The sequence below is a fragment of the Gopherus evgoodei genome, chromosome 2 (assembly GCF_007399415.2).
Source record: "Gopherus evgoodei ecotype Sinaloan lineage chromosome 2, rGopEvg1_v1.p, whole genome shotgun sequence".
NCBI classification, from domain to species: domain Eukaryota; kingdom Metazoa; phylum Chordata; order Testudines; family Testudinidae; genus Gopherus; species Gopherus evgoodei.
In genome coordinates this window covers 63,844,921-63,871,285 of record NC_044323.1, presented here as the reverse complement: position 1 = coordinate 63,871,285, position 26,365 = coordinate 63,844,921, and the positions used below count along the sequence as shown (strand labels likewise).

The 26,365-nt window shown below is 40.1% G+C and overlaps 1 protein-coding gene across 1 annotated transcript in view; it reads left to right on the top strand.

Moving 5' to 3' along the window:
• Positions 1-26,365, top strand: part of HIBADH (3-hydroxyisobutyrate dehydrogenase) — a 128,825-nt gene that overhangs the window by 87,920 nt on the left and 14,540 nt on the right. Inside the window, exons 5-6 of the mRNA XM_030550847.1 lie at positions 22,408-22,526; positions 23,128-23,222. Of these exons, the coding sequence (XP_030406707.1) occupies positions 22,408-22,526; positions 23,128-23,222 (214 nt within the window). The remainder of the gene's footprint in view (positions 1-22,407; positions 22,527-23,127; positions 23,223-26,365) is intronic.

The window sequence follows — 26,365 nt, the reverse complement described above, 5'->3', positions numbered from 1 at the left end:
AAATGGATGTGGCAAAGTTATTAGGTTCCTCCTCTTCTTCCTCCCTCTCCTGGCACTTTCAGTCCCTCCCTCGTTCAATGGAAATGGGAAAGCGTTTAATCAGTCTCCTCTCTCCCCTCCTCTTCAAGCTTTTGTCATCTATTGCCTTGCAGTTCCCTCTCATCCATCTTCATCTCTGATCTTGACTCTTCTTCTTCCTCTCATACCTCAGGGTCCTTACTCCACCCTCATCTTCCTTGCCCAACAGCTGGTTTTGCCACAGTTGATCATACTCCTTCCCTTTAAATCCTGTCAGCTCTTGAATTTTATGACTTCATTCCCACCTGGTTCTCCTACCCCTTTGATCGTCCCTTTGTTCTCTCATTTGTAGTAGTCATCGTCTTCTCTCCCCCTGTTGGTAGGGGTTCCTCAGGGATCCTTCCTTTGCACCCTCCTCTTCTCTCTTTATGCCATATCTCTGGGTGATTATATATGCAGACATAGCATTGACTTGAATTTTATGATGACTCATCTGTACTCCAGGCCAGTCTTCCTGCATCCAACTAATATCTCTCTGTGGATGTGCACCCATCAACAGTAAATTAATATAGCCAAGACTGAGCACCTGATCTGTTCCCTGAGGCTCTCACCACTCTCCTTTCTCTGTCATGGTCCGCAGCATCAGCGTCCTCCAATTTATCTAGTATAGGCTCATCTCAAGCCTATAAACATCTCTTTATCTTTGACTCTGACACTTTTTATTTTTCACCCACTTGTCTGGGCAGTGTCTAAATCTTGCTGCATTTTCCGGTGCAACTTGTCTAAGCTCTGAGCTTGCCTGTTTGCCCACTGTAATGAAACTCTTGTCCAAGCCCTAATTATCCCCCTCCTTGATCATTCAAGTATAGTCTTCTCTGGCATCGGCCGCCCCCCCAGGTCTACTAACCATGCTGCTGCTAAGATCATCTTCCTGGCTCGTTATCCTCCTTAAAGTCCATAGGTGCTAAAACTGGGGGTGCTGCAGCACCCTTTGGCTTGAAGTGATTTCCATTATATGCACGGTTTACAGTTTGGTTCAATGGCTCTCGGCGCCCTCCCCCCCATACAAACTGTTTCAGCACCGCTGTTTAAGTCCCTCTTTTGATGCAGTGGAAGGGGGTAAGCCAAACATAAACTTGTTCTAACCTTCAAAGCCTGCCACAGTTTGGCCTCATCCCACCTATCTGTCCTATTATTTTATTGTGAGATCATCTTCGGTCTCCACTCTGCCAAGGATACCAGCCTCAATGAGCCACTTCTTCAATTCTCCTGCAATCATCTTGATACTTTGTCCATGCTGCCCCTGTTGCAACAGAAAGTTTCCAGACAAAATCCATAAAGCCACCACCATTTCCTTCTTCAAGTCCCTCCTCACCTCTGCTATAATGCGTACAGAAAACAACTATCTGATTAAAGGCTAGGTAAGTGTTGGGTAATGATTTATTTCTACCAGTTGGTTAAAATTGTTGAAACAGCCTGTGCTAAAATATTCTACTCTTTCTGTTTGCCGTCGTCCTCCTCCTCCTCCTCCTCCTCCTCCTCCATTCCAGCCTGGACTACTTGTTTGTCTTTATTTTATAACTGAGAACATTTTGGGATGGGGACCATCACTTGCTATGTATTTGGAAAAGAGGAGACTAAGGGGGGATATGATGGAGGTATATAAAATCATGAGTGATGTGGAGAAAGTGGATAAGGAAAAGTTATTTACTTATTCCCATAATAAAAGAACTAGGGGTCACCAAATGAAATTAATAGGCAGCAGGTTTTAAACAAATAAAAGGAAGTTCTTCTTCACGCAGCGCACAGTCAACTTGTGGAACTCCTTACTTGTGAAGGCTAGGAGTATAACAGCATTTAAAAGAGAACTGGATAAATTCATGGTGGTTGAGTCCATAAATGGCTATTAGCCAGGATGGGTAAGGAATGGTGTCCCTAGCCTCTGTTTGTCAGAGGATGGAGATGGATGGCAGGAGAGTGATCACTTGATCATTGCCTGTTAGGTTCACTCCCTCTGGGGCACCTGGCATTGGCCACTGTCAGTAGACAGATACTGGGCTAGATAGACCTTTGGTCTGACCCGGTATGGCTGTTCTTATGTTCTTATGTACAGTGCCTAATACAATGAGGCCCTCTTGCAATGTTTGGTAGAACAGGAATGTGAGAGTGGGCATCCTTTGTCTGGATTTAGTTTTCAGGAGTATTTCTGTAGTAAGATGTTAGCTTCTAATGTTAACTGTAATGTATATATTTGTTTTCTACATTTCAATCCATAGCATTCAAGGCAGCCCACTAGGAAAGGCCAGTCAACCCACTCAAAGACCTTCTATATGTCAGGAGGTGACAAGGCAAATGGTTGCAGTTCAATGTGTCTCATAGATCGTTTTGAGGATGGTCTTCCAGAAATAACACTGGACTGTTTGGTATTGATCTCTTTAAGTCAGGGTTGGGCACATGTTTTTGGGCCAAGGGCCACATCTGGGTGGGGAAATCGTATGCAGGGCTGGGGCAGGGGGTTGGAGTGTGGAAGGGGCTCAGGGCAAGGGGCTCAGGGCAAGGGATTGGGGCAGAGGAGGGGTGTAGGGTGTATGAGGGGGCTCAGGGAAGGGGGTTGGGGTGCAAGAGGGGGCTCAGGGCAGGGGAGTTGGGGTGCGAGGTGCAGGCAGGGGTCTCAGGGCAGGGAGTTGGGGGGCAGGATGCAGGAGGGGTTCGAGCTCCATCCCGGCACCGCTTAACTAAAATGGCTCGGCGGTGACAGCAGCGCTCACCAGGGCTAGGGCAGGCTCCGTGCATGCCTGCCCTGGCCCCACGCCGTGCCAGTCCAGGAAGCACTGTGGCCCCCGGTGGTTCGAGGGTGGAGAGCTTTGCATGTGCTGCCATTGCTGTGCCTCTAGGTACCTCACCCGAAGCTCACATTGGCTGCAGTTCCTCATTCCCAGCCAATGGGAGCTGCAGGGGGCGGTGCCTGGAGGCAAGGGCAACACACATGGAGCCCTCTTGCCCCCTCCCTCCCCACCCAGGGGCTGCTTCTGAGAGTGGTGCTGGGCCTGTGGCACCACGGAGGGCAATCCTGCGGGCCAGATCCAAAGCCCTGAGGAGCCAGATCCGGCCCGTGGGCTGTAGTTTGACCACCCCTGATTTAAGCAGTCTTATTGTCTGTATTTTGGCATAATTTCTGATGTCAGTAAGGAGAAATGAATTGGCTCATAGCACAAAGAGAGTGTAGGTCCTATCAGTGTACTAATACATACTGCATAGTTTCCTGGAGCCTACTCTTTTTATTTCCGTAGAGAAGGTACTCGATTAAAAGGATTAATTTCTGCCCAAAAGATTTTAAAAGCATAGCAGTGGAGCTATCTTGCCCAATTTTAGGTTGTTTATATTATAGCCCTTTCAGCTTTAGCTTGGGATATTGGTTTCTCTATTTTAATTACCAAATTTCTGATATGATGGCTAGGTTTCTTTTCCCTAAGTAATGTTTTATCTGTTATGAGGAATTTACATATTGTGAGGTATAGAAATACTGAAAGGAGACTTAATAGTTCTACGTCTTTCATCATACCCCTGTCTGCTTTAATATGAAAGAGATCTTGGAAGGAGAGTTCATAGGAAGAATTAGCCAAATTATCATCAGCTTTATTGCAGTTTGTGGTCTTAAAAAAAAAACAAAACAAAACTTTTATCAGGGAGTGAAGTGATCCATAAAAATCTGCTGACTAGGGCTGTTAATATGGTGTTGCAGAATTGTGAGAGCAAAATTGACCATTGTGAGGTTAGAGGTGAGAGAAGAATATTTCTGTTAAACTCAATTCATATGAAGCTTTAGAGATTTCTAATCTATACCCAGTAAACTTGTTAAGCACTGCTTGGCAAAATTAACTTTTTTTCTATGGGCTTGGCTACACTGCAGAGTTGCAGCCCTGGTAGTGGCTTTACAGCACTGCAACTCACTCACCGTCCGCACTTGCAAGGCACGTACAGCGCTGTATCTCCCTGGCTACAGTGCTGGCTGTATTCCACCTCGGCCTGGGGAATAATGACTGCAGCGCTGCTCTGCTAGTGTGGCCACCAAAAGCGCTGTTATTGGCCTCCAAAGGTATTTGGAGGTATCCCAGAATGCTTGTTCAGCCACTCTGCTCATCAGTTCGAACTCTACTGCTCTGGCCTCAGGTGACCCATCCTTTAAATGCCCTGGGAATTTTAAAAATCCCCTTCCTGTTTGCTCAGCCAGGTGTGGAGTGCAATCAGAGAATCTTTCCAGGTGACCATGCCTCCATGCGCCAAACGAGCCCCAGCATGGAGCAATGGCAAGTTGCTGGACCTCATCAGTGTTTAGGGGGAGGAAGCTGTGCAGTCCCAGCTGCTCTCCAGCCGTAGGAATTACGATACCTATGGGCAGATATCAAGGGCCATGCTGGAAAGGGGCCATGACCGGAACACGCTAGAGTACAGGGTTAAAGTGAAGGAGCTGTGGAGTGCCTGTTGCAAAGCCTGCGAGGGAAACTGCCGCTCCGGCGCTGCCCCCACAACCTGCCGTTTTTACAAAGAGCTGGACGTGATACTTGAGGGTGACCCCACCGCCAATCCGAGGACCACGATGGACACTTCAGAGCGGGGGGAGGGAGGAGGAGGAGGAGGAGGGGAGGAGGAAACCGAGAGTGAGGGTACTGGGGTGGGGGGAGACACCCCGGTGTCCCTGGAGGCATGCAGCCAGGAGTTCTTCTCAAGCCAGGAGGAAGGTAGCCAGTCGCAGGAGCTGGTACTTGGTGGAGGACAAACAGAGGAGCGGGTTCCCGGTTAAGCGGCTTTTATTTTCAGGATGGAAATTTTTTGGGAGAGGAGGGAGAGTTCTGCATGCATGCATGCATGCCTAGATGTGGAATAACACATTGATGTGGTCTATCACATCGTGGTAATCGGCCTCGGTAATCTCTTCAGAAGTTTCAGCCAGAGCATGGGCAATGCGCTTGCGCACATTTACTGGGAGAGCCACTGTGGTCCTTGTCCCAGTCAGGCTAATGCGTTCGCGCCATTGTGCCATGAGGGTTGAGGGGACCATTGCAAGACACAGGCAAGCTGCATAGGGGCCAGGGCAGAATCTGCATTGCTGTAGAAGACCCTCCTGCTCTTCCCAGGTGACCCGCAGCAGCGAGATATCTTCCAGGATCAACTCCTGTGGAAAGTGTTAGGAGAGTGTTCAGTGTAGGTGCCCCCTGCAGCTGTTTGCTTTCCCCAATGCACAGAAACCCCGAGGACAGTACAGCCTTGAAGCAATCAGTCCTCCTTACTCACCATTTCGGGGCTCCTGTGGGTTATGTGCGCTCTCTTTGGTATGGGAAAATTATGTTATTGTGAAGACTGTAAACTCCTTAACTGTGTGGGAATAACTGTCTGATATAAACAATGCTGTCTCTGTTAAGTGTTGCCTTTTTTGCATTTCCACAAGCAACCTTGAGATCTTGGCTGCCCGTGTTATCAACAGCTCAAAGACTCCAAAACCTCCAGAAGAAGCCGCAAAAAAGCAAAGATGACCTGCTGCAAGCAGTTATGGATCACTCTGTCACAGAGAATCAAAAACTGCAGGACTGGAGGGAAAGGGAAAGCAGGATCTGCCAGAAAAACGCAGCGGCCAGGAAGAAAAGCACAAAGCAGCTGATAAGCATCCTGGCGCACCAAGTGGACTCTATCCAGGCACTCGTAGCCATGCAGGCAGAGCACTACCGCGCCATCGCTCCCCCCCCCCCAAAGCTCTTTCTCTTGTGCCCCAATGTCAGCTCAAAACCTCCTTCCCCAGCATGCAGGTTCTTACCACCACCAGCTGCCTCCAACACCTGTACGTTCACCAACCAGCCCTGAGAACTACGACCCTTACCTTGTGCACTCAACCCCCATCACCATGCAGTATAGGCATCCTGAAGTGCAGCAGTCATTGCACAGCACTCCAGACAGGACATATTCAAACCTGTGACTGTACAGTTCCCCACCCCACCCCCTGCCCTTTTAGGTTCCCAAAATGTTGTGTGTCTGTCAATAAAGTTATTTTCTTTTCAATAAATGAATTCTTGGCTTTGAAAACAGTCTTTATTATTGCAGAAAGTCAAAGATACCTTAACCTAGAAAAGAAACAGGTACTGCAAATCAGCTTAGGAAACACAGATTCCTACTAACATTGTAACCGCTGCACTTCACTCCTGTGCAAGGCACCAAACATTACTGTTGGTTTTCAGCCTCAAATTCCTCCCTCAAGGCATCCCTAATCCTTGCAGCCCTGTGCTGGGCCTCTCTAGTAGCCCTGCTGTCTGGCTGTGCAAATTCAGCCTCCAGGCGTTGAACCTCGGAGGTCCATTCCTGACTGAATCTTTCACCCTTCCCTTCACAAATATTATGGAGGGTACAGCATGTGGATATAACTGCAGGGATGCTGCTTTCCCCCAAGTCTAGCTTCCCATAAAGAGAACACCAGCACCCTTTTAAACAGCCAAAAGCACACTCCACAGTCATTCTGCACCGGCTCAGCCTGTAGTTGAACCGGTCCTTGCTCCTGTCAAACTTCCCTGTATACAGTTTCATGAACCAAGGCATTAACAGATAAGCGGGGTCTCCAAGGATCACAATGGGCATTTCGACGTCCCCTACTGTGATCTTCCGGTCTGGGGAAAAAAGTCCCTGCCTGCAGCTTCCTGAACAGGCCAGTGTTCCGAAAGATGCATAAATCATGCACCTTTCCAGGCCAATCTGTGTTAATGTCAATGATATGCCCACGGTGACCCACAAGTGCCTGGAGAACCATAGAGAAATACCCCTTCCAATTAACGTGCTTGGATGCTAGGTGGGGTGGTGGCAGAATAGGAATATGCATCCCATCTATTGCCCCTCCACAGTTAGGGAAACCCATTTGTTCAATGCCACCCACAATGTCCTGCACATTCCCCAGAGTCACAGTTCTTCTTAGCAGGATGCGATTAATGGCCCTGCAAACTTGCATCAACACGATTCCAATGGTCAACTTTCCTACTCCAAACTGGTTCCCCACTGATCGGTAGCTGTCTGGAGTTGCCAGCTTCCAGGTTGCAATAGCCACCCACTTCTCCACCAACAGGGCAGCTCTCAATCTCGTGTCCTTGTGCTGCAGGGTAGGGGCGAGCTCCTCACGCAGTCCCATGAAAGTGGCTTTTCTCATCCGAATGTTCTGCAGCCACTGCTCATCATCCCAGACTTCCATGACGATGTGATCCCACCACTCAGTGCTTGTTTCCCGAGCCCAAAAGCGGCGTTCCACGGTGCTGAGCATTTCCGTGAATGCCAGAAGGAATTTAGTGTCATACGTGTCAGGCAGCTCACTGTCATCATCAGACTCCCCGTCACTTTGGATCTTAAGGAATAGCTCAACTGCCAAACATGATGTGTTGGCGAGACTCGTCAGCATACTCCTCAGCAGTTTGGGCTCCATTTCCCACAGAAATCTTGCTACACAGAAACCGTTGAGAGAGTGAAGATGGCGCCAAACATGGATGGAAAAACAGGGATTGCTGGGATGTGAAGCGATGCATCATGGGGCGTTGGGACAGGAAGCAGAATGACCCGCACCCTCTGCCCCCTTCCCACAACCCATGGTGCCAAAATGGGACGAGTGCTCTGTGGGATAGCTGCCGATAATGCGCCACTCCCAACACCGCTGCAAATATGGCCACACTGCAGCGCTGGTAGCTGTCAGTGTAGCCGCACTCCAGCGCTTTTCCTGCACAGCTGTACGAAGACAGCTGGAACTCCCAGCGCTGCACACCTGCAAGTGTAGCCAAACCCTTGAGCCATACAGTTTCACTTAAATAACTGCTCCTTAAATACAGATTTGGATAGATAGATCTGTAATCTTTATCTTTTTTAGGTAATAATTTCTCTTTGCAAAACAAAAAGTCTGCATTTCAACATGAACCATTTAATCTCTCCTTTGTTTTTGGTAGAAGATATGGGAGCATATTCCTATCTTGTTTATGCATCCCCCAAATTAAAGGAAATAGAAGTAGAAAATTCTAATACACAGGCCAGAATTTGCACTGACTTGAATGTCATGCAACCTCACTGATTTCAGAGGAAAAATGAACAATTTCTTTTTATTATATCATGGTATTAATGGACAGAAGCAACTCTTAAACTAAACTCATAACTCCCCTTTCAAATGTTATTTTAATGTACAGTACAGAGCCTCTGTTGGTGAGAGAGACAAGTTTTCAAGCTTACACAGAACTGTTCTTCAGGTCAGTGTAAGCTCTGCGTAAGCAAGAGAGACAAGCTTTTGAGTTAACAGAAATTGGTCCAATAAATATTATCTCACCCACCTTGTCTCTCTAATATCCTGGGACCAACATGGCTACAACACCACTGTATATTTTAATGTATAGTGAGGGATATCTTCTAAAAGGTTGCATTGTAGTCTAGCAGATGAAATGCATGTTATTAAAAACATGTTATTTTGTGGCTTTGCATATTTTAAGGCATACAGCAGAGCAAAAGCAAATAGATTTTAATTTTAAAGATTTGCTTAATCAGATGTTTATATTCTCTGTGTATTTTTAATATATAAAATATTCTGACAATAAGGTGGGTTTTCTTTTCTGAGGTCAGCAGTATTTAGATTAATCAGGCTGACATTTCGTGCTGGTGGGTCATGAACTGTTGATAATAGCATTAAATGGTGATTCGTTTGCTGTGGGAAGCCCAACTCATTATCCAGCCACTATATTAAATCATAGTTACAAACAACTGGAATCTTAAGAACCGTCTACAGAAATGGCGAATCAAGGAAAGTGGGTTCCATTCCTACCCCCCGTCCTTTCCTCTCCCTATGCATGCAAAAATTGTTCAAGCTGACTGTGGTATATGAGGTCGAGAGAAGTATCCCCTATTTGAGAAGCTGGAATGGTCCTGGGTGAAAAATATCTGTTTTGTATGAAACAGGAACCTGTGCATTTTCTGCTCTTCCTAATTAAGGGATATTATTTTTATAGTCAGTCTGGGTGAAAGGCTTCACAAACAATCAAAACAAAGATATGTTTTCTTTTAGCTCTGGAAAATGCAACTTGATGCAAAACTAAAAACTAATTAAAAAGCTGTTTTTCCTATATGTTGTAGAATATACGTTCTCATAAAAAATAAATTTTGTTGCGGGCTTCTAAATGATTCTCTTGCTTGCCATTCACTGTTGAAGTAGATGGCAAAATATGTTTTTATCTTAACTCCATCATTGTTCTAGAGTTGAGAGAGAGCAACATATCATAATGGATAATTTAATAAGAGGTTTTATAAATGGCTTAACACTGAATTCTTAATTAAGGTGGCTGAAACAAATTCCATTCCTGAAGGCTTAGAGGATTTTTCAACTAAAAGGAAATTTTACTTGACTTTTTTTAGGAGGTGAATAGGGGGAGATGTGTGCTTTTGAAGTGCAGGTCAAATGTGTATTGCAGATTTACAGCTAAATGGATGCCTTACACCAAATAACCTGTGGTTATTCTACTCAGAACAGATCTGGGAGGCTTTTCTTTATATGAGTCAATCTTCTGGTGCTTAGCAGCACTATGCTCCTGATATCAAGGATTATTTAAAAAATGAGCTAGTCTAATTTTTGCATCCAGCATTAGATAACTGATTATTCTAATACTGTTGGAAGACATGCTGTCCATATGTTAATTGGTATATAAATATTCATTAATGTGAAAAACATATTAACCACAGTGCTGAATTCTTTCAGACTGAGTTCAACATTTCCTGTTCTTTCAGCTAGAATATACATTTGTATATTTTATAAATGATCACAGTAAGGTAAACATTTTTCTAGAACTATACTTTGCACTGTGCATATATTTTAGGGGTACAGGAAGAGGAAAAACTGACTGGAATGTGCAAGAAAAACATATTTTAACTCCTCAAATTAATTGCCTTTTAGGTTAAATACCAGCTGAAAACTGTCTCTTTAAGAGAACAAGAGAGCATGAGAAAGTCCTGGGCCACTAGAGGTCACTGTTTGGTAATCAACTTCTAATGAACCAGAACTGTCAGGAAAGCCCCAATAAATTACAGTGTGGATTTTTCTAATTATGAATTCCTATTTAATCATTCAATGACAAGTTAACTGTGGCAGTGGTTCTATGTACTTTGCATACACAGTTATGCTAATGTACTATTGTATTTCTTGGGATGCAAGTCCTCCATCATTAGAGCAGTTCATTACCAAAGACTCTCTTATCTAATCATAATTATGAGAAATAATTAACTTTGTTACCCTCTTAATTCTGTTAATAGGCAAAAGGCAATTTTCCTTTTTTTCCTTTTAAGTAGAAGAGCTTGGCATTTTATTTAACACTGTAGCAAACATTTACCTTTAAAGAAAAGTTGTTTGGAGTATTTGTTTTTTGCAAGTGAGTTAATGCAATAATGTTGGGGAAACTATATTTATTTTAAAAAGCTGACAGTTTTTTGTTGTGGGGCTTTTTTGAACTTTGATTCATTATATTAAACAAATTGAAAACATTCTCATTTCCATGGAAATAAAGTCTATGGAGTGTATAAAGATTTGTAAAGCTGCAGTGTATTTAAGTAGAAAGGTGAGATCTAATGATCTATTTCTGCTTTCTGCTCTAAGATTTTTCAGTCTACTTTTTATATTTCCATGTTAAACTTTATATTAAGAAGTATTTCAAGAGTTCAATGTGATTTTTTTAATTATACCCTTGCTGCTCAAAATTAATGTCATCAAGTCATTTTTGAGGGAATTGATGAATGCATTAAAGTTTACACTGAAGTGCAGTATCCTGAGATAGGGTTCTGTGAAGTAAGAAAACCTAACTATTCTGCAAGAGGAGTAATAAGGGAGCTGTGGCTAGAGGATCCAGGTAGGATATTTTTGGTAAGAGAGAATTTTATAATCACAGTCAAGTAATTCATCAGATGTAAGTTCTGTAATGTTTCTCTTCGGGTTGCTTTTGTAGCATTTGTTCATAGGCTTGCATTGCTACATCACTTGGCTCTTCCACTGCTGGATAAAAGCTTCTGTAATTTCCTTTGTTTGGTTAAACTGAAATTATTAGAGGAAAATATTTGATTGCATTATGGATACAAAATTAAGTGAAAAAGCACCTTGCAAGTAAATTTGTACTTAGGAGGAGAAGTTGAAAGAAAGAAAGAAAGAGAATAGAATGTGGATTGTTTACTGTACCTTGTAAAGATCAAAAGTTAAGATGGGTGGGATAAGGATAGCAGCGTCTAAAACACATTTTTATGGTGTCTCAGATTTTTCAGAAAGTACTAAATTGTAGCACCCTCTATCCCATTTAGTTTAGTATGACATAGTGGTTTGCAAGCTTATAATGTAACCAGCAGTTCTATATTTTTAAAAGCTTTTCCTTTTTGATCCAACAAAATTCTATTAGATATTAAGCCATAGACTACTCACAGTTAAAATTCAAAGTTTTTTTTTGCTGGGCAAGCCTCCAATAGAAAACATCAGCACTGGATTTCTTTTGAAGTGTATTATGTATCACTTTTCAGGTTTTATATAGATCTAAGGTATATAAAATTTGTTGTATCATTTGAGAATTTAATTATTGCTACTGTTGAATGCTCTTATTTTACTAAAAGCATAATTGTGTACATATGCACACTTTCTTCTCACATTTTTTTGCTCCTTGAAGTTGAAACTATAAATCTGGGAGCTGGGAGTCTCCCTCCCATCCCCCTCTCCTCTTAAGTTGTTCAGTGTTTTCTTTTAAAAAAAAAATTGTCATTTTCTGTTTGAATGATTTCCTTATTCCCTCCACACAATTATGGCTACAGATACCTGGGCAGACTTCAGGACTGTGCAGCTGCTGTTGTTGTTTGTTGTTTTAAGTGAGTCCGTGATTAAACAAAATACTTAAGTATAAACTTAATTCTGTCTCTGTTGAGGGACTTAAGCACATGCTTAGGACCTTTCCTATTCAACTGCATGTAGTTAAGTGTTTTGGTGAATGGGGGCCTATATGGGGATGCCTTGAGAGAGAAGGGGAAGGGCAAAGGCACCATTTCTGAAGCATAGGGAATAGTTTTGTTCTCTTGTTGGTATTAGACACATTCTTTTGCTGTATCTTTTTGGTATTGTGTTACTCCTGTCATGCTATTGCTGGAAAATATTTTAAAGTTAATAAAAATAGAAATTCTAAATCCTTTTTTCCTTGAAAGAGAAAAATCACTCATTTTCCTGTTCTAAAATTGAAGTTTAAACTCTTGAGTGGACACCTGTATTCTAAATGGTGTTAATGTATTTAAGACTCACAGAATCAGATAAAACAAAGTACAATCCAGTCCCAAAACGTGGTGGACTATGACCATTTGCGGACTATGGCCAATTGTTCCCTGTAAATGCGGAGAGGGATAAGTCTGTCCAACTGCAGATGTGTGTTGATGAACTTGCTATTGGTATTCATCAGTCAAGATAGAGGATAGTAAAAATTGTGATGTTCATGTTGACTCTTGGTTCTGTCATTTTGCTTTTGATACCAGTAATCATGAGATTTTGACTATTCATCTGTCATGAGAGATCTTTCTCACAGGGTACCTCCCTATGTCAGTACTGCTCTGTGTCTTGCCCTGGTTTAGTGTGGGGTCCATAAACCCCATCATAACTGCCTTAGTGCAGTATGATCTGTACTGGACTGTCCTTTAAGATGGCTCTGAATCTTGGCATAATTGATGCCAGAAACATATTGCATCAGTTCTTTGCCAGTTGTACCATGTTCCTGTTCCCTGCTGGGTAAAAGTCAAGGTGTTGCCTTTTGATTTGTAAAGCCCTAAGACTTGGGCTCTGACTTTCTGAGAGACTGCCTTTCTTTCCACATACTGCCAAGGCAATTGTCATTTTAATATTTTGGAATATATCACTGTAGGTGTGCATGAGGATTTGGGCGCTTGAGCTAAATGTCAGACATTGGAGGTAAGGCAATAAATTCCAGAATTCAAATATGAACACTAATATTTTTTGTTAGGATTTGTATTTGACCGGGGTTAGGGAGAACACTGGCATTACCTACTGATTTTTAAATGATTCTGTACAGGTTTTAGGCATTACAAATGTAAAGGTAAAATAATTTTCTTTGTCATCATAATTTATTTCCTTTCCTAGTGGAGCAGTAGTCTTTTTACCCTATTCGGCAGCTTTTCAAGCGCTGTAATCTCTCTCTGACATTACAGTGACCAGAACTGAACACAGTACTTTTTAAATTGCAGCATACAGAACAACCTTATCATAACTTGCTTTGGGCTTGTATTTTGTCACAGAAGCTATATTCACTTCTACGTATAGTTACCTTTTTGTGACCTGTTTTCTTTGGCTAATAATTTCTGAGGTGTCAATGACTTCTTGAAAGCTTCTTGTAAATTTGTCATGACCTATTCCTTTCATATTAAACTTTCTTGACAGTAGCTTCTGCTCCGTCTTTTGTACTATAATTAGTAAGAATGCATATTTTCTGTGTTTCAGGATCTCAATATAACATATCTAAATTAGTTGGAGGTTTTATTACTTTTTTGGTGTCCCTGACTAAGTTAATGTATGATCTGTACATAATTTCACTCAACACTCCCTTTCAAAGCGTAAATCTTCTCCTTAACCATTCTGATTTTGGTTTTACCAGTTTCTTATCCTTCCATATGCACCATGTTGGATCTCTGGTGATGTTTAAGTTAATTTCATCTGTGCCCTACAGGCACACACTGTATTACTGCAGCACCCATATGGATCTATGGCTTATATCCATATATCCTTGCGATGCATTCATGTGAAAGGAAATCCCTGAATTAGAATCCCTGAATATCTCTATTGAAGTTAGTGGGGCTCTGAGCAGGCACAGCAGTTCTTCACTGATTACGATGCAGGATTAGAGCTTTAGACAGTATACATTATTTAGGAGTGGGACTGTTGTTATCTTTTGTATTTGTACAGCACCTAACGTGGTTGAGCTTAATCCTGATGCAATGTTCACTTCTGCATGCATGTATCTCTTTTTAATATGCTTACAGAAAACAAAGTCAAATATTTTAATACTCCATCTCATGCTGGCCCACCCAGAATGGAGATGCTAACAGACTGAGCACCTCATCCACACACATTCTCCTTTTCAGTCTGCCCTACTTTCATTCAAGTATCTGGTTGCTGAGGATCCTGTTGGTAATGCATACTATCCAATCCGGTCTTCCTTTTTATACTTGTCCATACTTGGACGGAGGAGGTGGAGAGATTATTATTCTACTGCTGACACAGGAAGAATGAGAGTGTCTTGATGCAAAGGAAAATTACGTTCCCTGAGGATAACAAACAGGAGATAAATTAGGAGAGGGGATAATCCTGTGTGTATATATACATTCCTTAATTTTGATTCAATTTTGCAAAATATGCAAAACTGGGCATTTAGAAATACAATTAAACCATTCTAAACAAGGAGAAAATTAAAGCATTAAGATGTTTACTTTTCTAGACTTCAGAGTAATGCTTCATGAGTTGAGAATTCAGATGCACAAATTTTGTCATAAACAGGATTTATGGGCCATGGTGGGGAGATTGTGAAAAGAATCGCTTGCATCCCCTTTTTGGTTTTTTTAAAAAATACACCTATGTACTGTACTGTACTTCAGTTCTTTAGATTTCAACACAGTCTGATGGTTCTGAAGTCAGAGCAGCTCACCTCTTACAGTGTTCTGTTGCTCCTTTCAGCAGAAGCTGGGCCATTGTGATATTTATCTGAATTCAAACAAGGCTAATTAAAAGAGCTGCTGACAGTTGTTGTGATTTGACTTTGACTGGAGCTTGATGGTCATTATGGGTAAATAATGAACCAGTTCTGCAAATGTAGCAGCTGCCAACTTGGGATAGAAGAGCAGCTATTGCTTCCAATTTAGGGATCTATCGACCGCTTCCCTTCTCCCTGCAGATCTTCTGCACAAAATGAATGTTTTCTGCTGCTGTGTTTTGTGGTTTCAGCTATTTCAGATATAGCCTATAATTTCCTTCTTAAATATTTAATTTAGCCCATTATTAGCTTTCACAGTTAACAACTTTTCTGAATTTTTAATGAAGATTTTTTTTGTGCACAATATAACTAGATACACAATTGTCAGTATATAGTTAGCTGACATGTTATCCAAGAATCTGCTAGTTAATCTTGTCTGTGTAGACGTATTTCAATAAATCATATAACTAGATTATTCTGTAAAAAGGAAAAGAGTATATATATCTATATATATCTATATATCTATATATAGATATAGATATATAATTTATAAAAAATAAAAAATGAGAGAGAGATTACTGAGGCTTCCTTAACAAACTTTTTGTTAGGAATCAGAATATTGAGCACAAAGACATACTTCTTCAAAGCACTGACCTAACCCTCAGTTTTCATTTTTGTTCAGACATCAATACCTTATGAAATATTTTGATTCAGAGTTCTATTTGTCAATACAGAGAAACTGCAGTGACTTTCATTAAGGTGCACTTGTGAATACATTGTCGCTTCATCATGAGCTTTGCCTTGTCCCATTAGCAAACAGGAACGGGTGCGTTAAAGGGAGAAAAAGCAAATTGTAATTACAAATTAATATAAAATTCTTGTAGAATTCCTACCATTATAAAAATAACACAGAACTTTCAAAATCATGCGCTAGAATTTTATATACACTAGCACTTACTGCATCTATCCAGCATTTGTTCAGCTGCGATTAAAAGGGCTATGTGCATTTTGTAAAATGTCAGAACATTCTTGTGTATAGTGCATAATGCAGCAAAACTAGAGATCTTGCTGGGAGGAAATGATCCCAAACGTGCCCCCAAAAGACAAGTCTTACTTTGAGAAATAATGATGAAAAATTGTCCATTTATGTGTGTCTGTGTTTCAGCAGAAACTAAACTCTGTATTGTCTGTAGAACCACCTCAATAATTATTTGTGGGTATATTTTTATGTGTGCGTGCGCACACGTGTGCATGTTGTTTCCATCCTGGATAAGGCCAACAATACGGTAACAAGAGGTTATGTTATGCTGGTTTATGTTAAACCAGATCACACCCTAACATGTGCAGAGCCATTCATCTGTGTCACCAAAACCCAAGAGAACATCTGACATGGACTTTGAAACAGAAACAGTGATCACTTACAAATCAAACATGGCACGCTCTAAACCAATTGTGCACGGCAATCTTCTCTAGAAAGGACAACTAATTGAACATGATAAAGTGTAAAGTTAATTAACACCCTTAAATTTGTTGATTACTTTCACGGGATTATATTGTTCGTTGAGTAGCAGCTTTCTGTCCCAGCTGTCGCCTTTTTAGCGCATGTCGCTGGTAAACAATAGAGACACCATAACAAGTCGTAAATGGTCCCTGTGACAGCAGCCCCTTGTGAGGCTGCATCTGTAGAAAATGATTAGAACAATTGCATTTTAAAGACGGCTCACATTGCAGCCCAGGTCCCATCGGCCCTCTTCTTTATCTCTTTTGATGGCAGACTGGTTAAAACCTTTAAGTTCTTTTGAGTAAATTAAGTGATTTACTGTGTTCAGTTATATAGCCATAAAATAGCTTTGTATGGCTGCCTTAGGTGCTCATTTTATAATAATAAGAAATATACTTACTTTTGTTGGAATTTCTAGGAGCATTCTCCTTATTTTCCAAGTTTGAGACACCCTAAGTCTATTTTTAGCAAACTAGTGGAAGAAAATGGTTCCCTTATTGTCTTTGTATGATTACGTGACATTTAATCTGCTATTTACATATCATAATTTAAATAATTTGCTTTTAAATTTGATTGAGGTTTATAACTGGCATTTCCTCTAAGTGCTTTTTGTTTGGTTTGGTTTTGCATATAACAAAACAATGGTAACCTTCACAGAATTTTTCTACTTGTATCTTGGTGCTTAGTGTGTAACTTGTGCACTGCTTAAGACAAAGTTTTTCATGTGAGCTGGCAAGAATTTTAATAAGAATCACATAACCCTTAAAAGAAAACAAACACATGCAGCTCTCAAGTTAAGCCCATATGAAAGGCAGCAAAGAGATGACAAGAAGCTACTTGTTTTAGGGGATTATAGTCCTTTAACTGTATTTTTGCAAAAATACTGGAATAAGGCGCTAGTGTTCTCTTATATTTTCCGAAGCTTAAACTCTCACACTAGAAGGTACGGCATTGTAAAACAGAGGAGGATTAAAACTCTAACCCTGTTTCTTTTTAAATCTGTTTCAGATCATAAATTAGTTTTAAATACAGCATTGTTCAATCCACTGTATACATAATAGAACGAGGAGGAAATAGATATTTATACCTAAACATCTCACGGTTCTAAAAGGCAGGGTGAAGGTGGGAGCTGCAGTCTCCAGAACAGTCACAGGATCATACAGTTTTCATAATCAATGGATAAGCTAAATTTAGTTTTTCTTTCTAACTTGTCAACAATAAAATCATTTACAAAGTGTGTTTGTATGTATATACAACACACAGCAAGACTCTGATTATCTTGGTATATGCATACCCCCTAGGTACAGTGGGAAGCTTTGTGTTTTCAACAATGTAATTGGATAATGCACACCCTTGGAATGTTGGTGTATTTTTTTTTTAATGTACTACGTTTTGTTCGGGGAGAAGGTGAATGGTGCTCTAAAATAAGAGCAAATCATTTACATGTAAATGCAACTGGTTATTTTTTTTTTTTAGTGATTTTCAGTTCACATTCCTAAATAATAAACAAGCTGGGTATTATCAAATTGCTCTTACCATTGCAAATGTTTGGAGAGTGCTGGTTGTAAAAAGCCTAGCTCTTAGAGCTGGAAATACTGCCATACAAGTAGGCCTTATGCACACCTCAGGAGTTTTCAAGGTATAAGATGCTGTGAGGTTTAAAAAAATGAGGCTAAATTAATTGGGAGAAATAGATGTTTGGGAGATTACTGCTTAGGTACAGAGCTTTTCACTTGTAGGTCACTTAGCGCAAACCTGTCCCAAGTCAGTAGTGGCCTGACTGGCCCAGGTCAGTAGTGACCAGTTACCATCTAAAGGCTCTTGGGGCCCCTGTGAAATGAGCTGGTGTTCTCCATCCTGAAGAGGGGTTCCAAAGAGGATGGAGCTAGGCTGTTCTCGGTGGTGGCAGATGACAAAACAAGGAGCAATAGTCTCAAATTGCAGTATGGGAGGTCTAGGTTGGATATTAGGAGAAACTATTTCACTAGGATGTTGGTGATGCACTGGAATGGGTTACCTAGGGAGGTGGTGGAATCTCCATTCTCAGAGGTTTTTGAGGCCCAGCTTGACAAAGCTCTGGCTGGGATGATTTAGTTGGGGTTGGTCCTGCTTTGAGCAGGGGATTAGACTAGATGACCTCCAGAGGTCTCTTCCAACCCTAATCTTCTACGATTCTATGATTCAGGTTTTAGTAGAGAAGTGTCCATATCGCCACTTTTGACACTAATTGGCTACACCTCTGGTCATGGAAACTGAACTAATTCTCACCCCATAAGTGGCCCTTCTCTAGATATGGCTGAGGTACATTGCATAACAATGTGCTGCTGCTACTACCTAATGTTGTACCTGTTCAGTGTACAAATAGAGGACTTCAGACTCCAAAGCTGTCAGTCCAACACCTTACAGGCAGCTAGATAGAGAAACCCTGATACATACCTTTCTCCATTCTGCCAGGTTACACCCCTCTTCTGGCTCCTGCAGAACATCTTGCTATGGTTCTGGCTGCAACATTTTCCCACTTCTACTCTCTCTATGCACACCCCATCTTTGACTCTATGATGTTGCGAGACATCCCCATCAACCTTCAACTGGCAGTGGCCAAGATAGCAATCTACCAATTCAGGAGGTGGAAGCTTGATGGGGAGGCTCTCTGAGAATGTATGTCTTATTTTCATTCCCTGGTCAATTCTCTTCTCTGTGCAGAGTTTCTCTGGGTGACCTCTGCTCGTTCCTTGGATTCCTTCAGGGAGCAGTGAGTGCTGTGTGGGGTTCTCTGTTCAGTATCCCCATACAGTTCCCTCATTTTTAAACCTTTGACCTCCACCTCCATTGCTGTTTTATCATTTTGTTATTCCCAGTGTTTAGTTGATTCCCTCCCATGTTTAAGGGAGTAGGTCTTTTGTTCTAGAGGGCTCCACCTTCAGGACTTCAGATTGGCCCATACCTTCCAGCGGCAATAAATTATCTTAGATTTTAAATTTTAATTTGTTAATATTTTTGTTATAGGAAGAATGTTTTCCCTTCTCGCGCTCTCTCTCTCTCCGTTCTGTACTGTTATAGTCATGTAACTTATATGGTAAGAAAAGTAGAAAATGGGGCAGTGTACTAAATTGGTTCCCGATCCTGCTTTGCATTCTGCTATCAGGACTTCAGTAAGACTTCAGAGAGACAACAGAGGCAACTCTAGAGAAACCCAGTGCAGTATTGGGGCCTTGTGATGTTGGTTCGCTGGAGGGGAGAATCTTACAAGTGAAATCCTGTGCTGATCACAAATGTAATTTCTTATCAGCCATTCCCTGAGGACCAGTGCTCCTCCTTTAAATTCAAGCCACTATACCTCCTTCATACTCTCTCCTCAAGTAGTGTTAAGAAATATAGTGCTGACATTTTATTATACTCCAAAATAATGAAATCAAATTAGTGGTGTGCATGTCCTTATACCCTCTTGCTTCCATTTTGAGCTGAAGTAACGAAATCTTGAGGCTGAGTTAACCACAAATTACTAATACCGTGTGTTTGCTGGATTGCTTGTTTGTTTCTGATCAGTTCACTGACAGTTGGTGAGGAATCTTGATGGAAAAACCCATCATGATATAAATGGTTTTTTTGTTTTTAAAAGTAGATATTTCCAAGGCTTCCTCATTATAAAACAAACTCTTTTTCTTTCTTTTGCTTAACTAATTTAATTTTTTGTACTTGAAATGTAAGCATTTGAATGAGTGAGCAAGTGCAGCTGTCAAAAGCTTAACCAGGTGAAAACTATTGTCAGCATTAATTTTGCTCTAATAAATAACTCTCTGAAGCTATTTAGCAGTCTGTAATCTAGATACAAGGCTATTGACCTATGATGGATAGTGTTGGATTTTGTTTGTAAGCTTTGACTTAAATTGTCCACTTAATTTGCTGCAGGTCAGATCACAGGATTAGTAATAAAAGTTATGTGGTTTGTGTAAAAAAAGCTAGAGGAACAGGATGAAAATCATTGCAAAGCATTTATTAATGTAGTGATCTTTGCAGACATGTTGCATGGTAAATTTGTAGCCAACAAGATGACAATCATATGTTCACTTAGGCCCCAAATCCAGGCTCCTGTCCCAAATTTCTGGGAGTGAACATTGAGAGTTACATGAAGAAAGAAGGTGAGAAGAAATCCTCTATCCAATGGCTGAGGAGTGGTGGCTGCAATGCTGAAACTTTGGAGTTTATAGTGTTAGGAAGATCTTTACAGTGGCGGATACACCTGCAGTGCCACACTGTTAAAAAACCTATGATGCCCATCTTACCAGGGAGATGGGCTCTGCATACAAAGGCAGTCCAATCCCCTACTCCAATCCTGATCCCTTCATTGTGTAACAGTATAGTACAGGTTCCATTGCCTTGGGGCCTTTTGCACCTGCTAAGGTAGGGGCATGACTTAGTAGGAGAGTGGCTCAAAGTAATCCACTGCTACCGACCAATTCATCAAAAACCTCTGCATTGTAACTGAGTTGTCAGTTATTCTGGTGGTTTTGCCATAGATTTCATTGAGATTGGGGTCCAATCATACTCTTATAAAAGTGGCCTTTTTAAAAAAAGTCAAACGCTTCCATGTAGTAGGAAAAACTAAATGGAGCAAGTGTCCCATTGAATGTCATTTTAAACGAAGGATTTTTGCTCTGATGGCATTCTCAGGTCAGTTTTTACAAAGGTAGTGTTGATTTGCCTTAGGCTGTAAGAATTTTGGGATTGTATTTTCATATGTTACAACATCTAGCACAATGAAGCCCGATGCCAATTAGACCTCTGCTACTACTACCGCAATTCAAACATTTAATAATGGTGGTTGTTGTAACTAATTGGTTAAAAGCTGTATGGACCCTAACAGAAAGTTTGATTTTTTGCAGAAACAACATAGTTAAATGTGGAAGAAAAATGAATTCCCTCGTTTGGATTTTTTATTTGTAAAAACACTGGCACTGCTTGGATATGTTAAATTCAGAAGTAGGCCATTACTTGCAGCAGTCTGTTCTAATAAGCCAAGGTTTGATGCATAGGGTAGACAATTTATGGTGTCTAGGCTCCTAGCTGTATTGCAAAATGATTGTAAAGCTAAGTTGCTAATCACTTTTCCAAGTGGTCTCCTTGGGCCAAATTCACCTGGCAGTTACATCTGTTAAAATCCAGTTTTGGCTGGGAGAAGTGGTTGAAGAGGATGCAATTCACATCAGAATTGTTTATTTTCCCCTAGAACAAAAGATACTATAAGCTAAAACTTGATGTATTGCCATTTTGAAATTCTGTAGCCAATGAATTATCGTCTTTGTTTGCTGACCCTTCATAAAGGTGAGACAGATTTATAGGAATGAAGTTGTAAATATTTTGTGTGTTTAATCATTTTTTCCCCTCTGCCTGTTTAAACTTTTTTACATTGCTATGCAGTACATTTTCCACTTATAAATTATATGTGGGAAATTGGTCTCAAGTTCCCTTAATTCAGAGAAATAGATCTTCTATTTCTGATTAGAAGTATGCAAAATATTTGTAACAAAATGTTAAAATACTAAAAAAAAAAATCAGATCTTGAGCCTTTTTTGTCTCTGTTTTTTGGATTTCATTATAAATTTGAAAATGGGGCCAACTTTTCACAAAGTTTACTAAGTTATATAATAGTCTGATCAAAAATTATTTTGTTTTTGAGCAGAGAGAGCTTCCCATCAATAACCTGCAGGATTGTGTTTTTGATACCAAAATAGTCATTTCTTTAGAAACTTTAAAATAAAGTTAAATTCAGAGAGATACAGATTTGCACAAAATGGTGATTATTTTATGTGAAACTATACAAACTTAAATTTTGGAATTTCACGTAAGTTTGATGCATGACTATACTTTACCTCTCAGCATTAATACATTGTTCAAAAAACAACAACTCTCCATTAATTTTAGATGAATGCTTTGCTGGGTTTATATATATACCCTGATTAAGTGTTTAAGAATCAAGGTCTTGATCCTGCAGAAACTTAAACCCAAACTTAACTTTGCACATGAATAGTACTATTGACTTCCATGGGATTATGCACAAGTACAAAGTTAAGCACATGAGTGTTCTATCCTTTAAAGGCTGGTATTGAATTTAATGTTTTCCTCTCAATTCAGGTGTTGGAGCTGCTCGAGCTGGGAACCTTACTTTCATGGTTGGTGGAGTGGAACAAGAGTTTGATGCTGCCAAAGAACTGCTGACATGCATGGGTTCCAATGTGATCTATTGTGGAGAGGTGGAACTGGACAGGTAAATGCTTACTGAATGTTTGGTATTCAATCAGCCTGGCCTTTCCCTTTTGTTACCATATTTGTCTTCCATTTTAACCCAATTCCCTTTAATCTACCCCAAGTAAATTTATCTAGAACCAGAATCCACAATGAAATCCAGTATAAAAATGGTGGTATCAGCAAAAAGTGCAAATTCTTCTACAAAATATCTCATGGTACCATTACCCAGCATCTTGGCTTGGTAACCAATAATACACATCTGAACTAACATTTTCTCAGTTTGGCTTGTTAAGATTGTACTTTTCGGTGATCACAATTTTTTTTAAAATTGTGCAATAGAAATAGATTTATGGGATAATCTGAAAAAGTAGGTGGCCTACACACTCAAAGCAAGCAAGTGGAGTTATTGTGCTAGCAAAACAAAATATTTCACACTATCTGAAGTATTCATGGGTCAGCCTTCATTGACCTGATGCTATAGTACATTAGTACTTACAGGTGTTACATTTAGGGAAGGTTGTTTAAACATATACAGTCAAATCCCGTTGGAGCTGGCTGAAAAAAAATCCTATGTGATATCTATATGGAAGCAGAGAATCTTACTAGGTATTTAATTATTTTCAGGCTGCAAAGATCTGCAACAACATGCTCTTAGCTATCAGTATGATTGGAACTGCTGAGGCTATGAATCTTGGAATCAGGTTTGTTGGATTTTATGTGTTTTTATATTAGCAGTTTTTTATGTGCAGTGCCTGGTTGACTCTTTGTGGCTAGAGAATGATGATCAGAAGAATAGATGCGATTCTGCCAGAAAAAAAGTAGAAGTGTTTCATTATTAGAAGTGCAATAAGGCTTATTTATTTGACCAAGAGTGGGACCCTTGAGAACATGAATGTTCTTTGCCATGGCCATAAAATATTACAAATATCTAAAGTTACATTATATTTTTTCTATGATGTCTGTTTCTTCTGTTGTGATGATACATGCACTATAAAATGTAAATGTACGTAGAAAACATGGAGATATATTTGTTTGAAGCATTGGCTAATGTACCGTGTATCACAAGTGTTATGCTCCCACATGGCTCCATTTGGCTTTATTTGTCCCAAAATGTGCTGAAAAGAAACCTCTAGCATTTTTTCATGTCTCAAAAGAAACTAGGATGCAGTCATAAAATGTCAATTTACCCTCCTGTCAAACTTAACTACTGTTGTTTCTCATGCTCATCACAGATGCTTCCTTGTGAAAAATCCAAAATATATTCCATTACTTAGCTTTAACTATTTCCTGTTTTAAGAACAACATTTTTCTGTCACAGGTGATGTATCTGACTTGTAGGTAGCAACATTTTGAGATTTTAATTTCTAAAACCAATTTTTCTTTATTTTAAAATATTCACTTTGTTACACATTTTTACATTTCCAGTCCTGTGTGAGCCTCTACATGTTAGAAGCCATTTAATTAAACTCGCAATATTTTACCTTTGATTCCCTTGCCCAAGCTTACATCAATAGAAATACAGTTTGTAGATTTATAAATAGAAAAGTCTGTGCTTCTGAGAAGATTACCCTGTAAATGCATAGCTTCTTAGGGTTTTCATGAATTATTCATCTCTTTTTAGATACACCTTTACAACCGCCCACTAGAAACTACAGATACTGCAGATATTTGCAGTTCACTATTGCATGTCCACCTATGGTTTTTGATATAAACTACAAAAACAGTAAGAGGGCTTCAGAAATTAAATAAATAAAAAAGTGCATATGCACACACGTGCACGCGCACACCTCACACAAAAGGCAGAATAATGGATTCACATTTCCTCTTAATTACCATATCAAGATGCAGTTGTTTTATTGAATTGCCCTTGTCTCAGATGTTAGGCTATCTTGACCTATAAGTGTCATGTTGTAATTGAGATAAAAGAGGAATTTGCTTTGCCTCAGTGCTAATTGGTTTATCAATATCCTGTACCATTTACATTTTAAAATTGAGGTGTCTGTACGATAGATAGTGAAGCATATCAGTACCAAGCCATAATAAAATGGTAGGGTTGTATACAACTGTTATAATTCAGGATGGTAAAGCTGTATCATGGTCAGTTTTAAGTGTTGGTACACTTGATGAAAAATCAATTCCATAGGACTTGTTATATATTTGTCCACATTTCTAGGGATTATTTTACTGTTCGTGTGTTTTGTTTTATTTTAAGAGGCCTTGAACACAATTTCTTGGCATCAATCCCATGTGAAACATAATAGTGTTTGCAGCCACTATAGCCTGCAAGTGTCTGGATTGTCTTATTACAGGTTAATTTTTTCTCTCAGGAGTGTTGAGTGATTTGGGTTGTATGAAAGTAGCATTCTGCTCGTGCATGCTAATACCAGATTTTAGTGAAGGCAGGCATTGTGCAAGCTTCCACACCTCACAGCAACACTAATGCAGCTCAGCTTGAACTGCTATTCCTATACTGCGCATTGCTTGAGTACAGACTGTTCATCATACAAATAACATGAGGGTTTGTTATATAGGCCCTAATGAAAGAGCATGGAATAAATGCTAGTCCTTCCATGGGCATTAATGGGATTTGGATTAAGCTCATGGAGGGCACCTTTTCCCACTTTTAACAAAAGTAGGATTTTCCATAGGTGAAATTCTTGTGTGTATAAATCCATTGTGTGACCTAGTCTCGGTATTTCAAGTTACGGAGGTAGTGTCCTTCTTCAAAACAACTTGCCTGACTCGGTTTAATCACAGTTAATTGGCATGATGCTAAGTACAATTTGTTGCAGTCTATACTGGCCACTAGGTTGTGGTCATCATCATAATGTCATCTAACTGGATTATTCCCCACAGTGTTCAAACAGGAGTGAAGTTATTTGTTGTAGATGAGCCAAAGGATGGTAGTGGCTGGGGTTAGAGAAGTGGAAATCTGAGTGCAACTAATTAAGTTGATACGTGTCTGGCATTGAAAGTCCAACTTCTGACAATGGGGAAAGCTTATTGGTAGCTTTACTAACTTGAAACTGCTAGGGCTTTTTTATGTGTGTTGGGCAGGGAAGGTTGGCTATTGAGCAGGGTTGCGAAGGAACAAGGAAATGTCCAGCAGAAAAAGAGAAATTGAATAGCACATGAAAACATCCTGCAACCAAGCAAGGTAACTTCACTGGGTTTCTCTTTCCTAGAAGAAAGATACTTTATTAAAACAAGCCCTCATATTTGGGCTTGTGTTAATGAACTTCTGCTCCACTACAGAATTTGCCAATAGTGCTGCATCGCTTTCATTTTCTTACAGGCACAGGGTCTCTCTATATTAGTTTAGAATCACTAAAACAAGTACGTCTCTTATTTTCTATGAGATTTACATATGTATTTTTGAAATGACAGATTTGTTCCATAATACAGTATACTGAGAGCTTCCCCAATTGGTCAGGGGTGCTGGAACCATCTCTAGAGTTGGGGTGCTGAGTCATTGAACCAGACTGTAAACCCTGTATATGATGGAATCCACTTCAAGCCAGCACCCCTAGTTCAACCACCTATGAAACTGGTATCAGTGAGCATAAATTTCCCAGTAGAAAACTCCCATAAAAAGCAGTGTCCCAATCACTAAAGGACTGCTATATTTATATTCAATTTGCTCTTCTGGGTTTTGTTTTCTTTTTTTTCTTTTTTTAAATTAAAAGAAAGTGTGGGAACCATATTTCTTCTTGCATGATAACTTCATTTACAAATGAAGGTGACTAGTTTTATTAGAAGCATTTACTTATTAGCTAGTTTCAGATTTATAGTTTGGATTTTTAAGTGGCTTTTATTTGTTTTGATCATTGAGTTCTGGCAATTC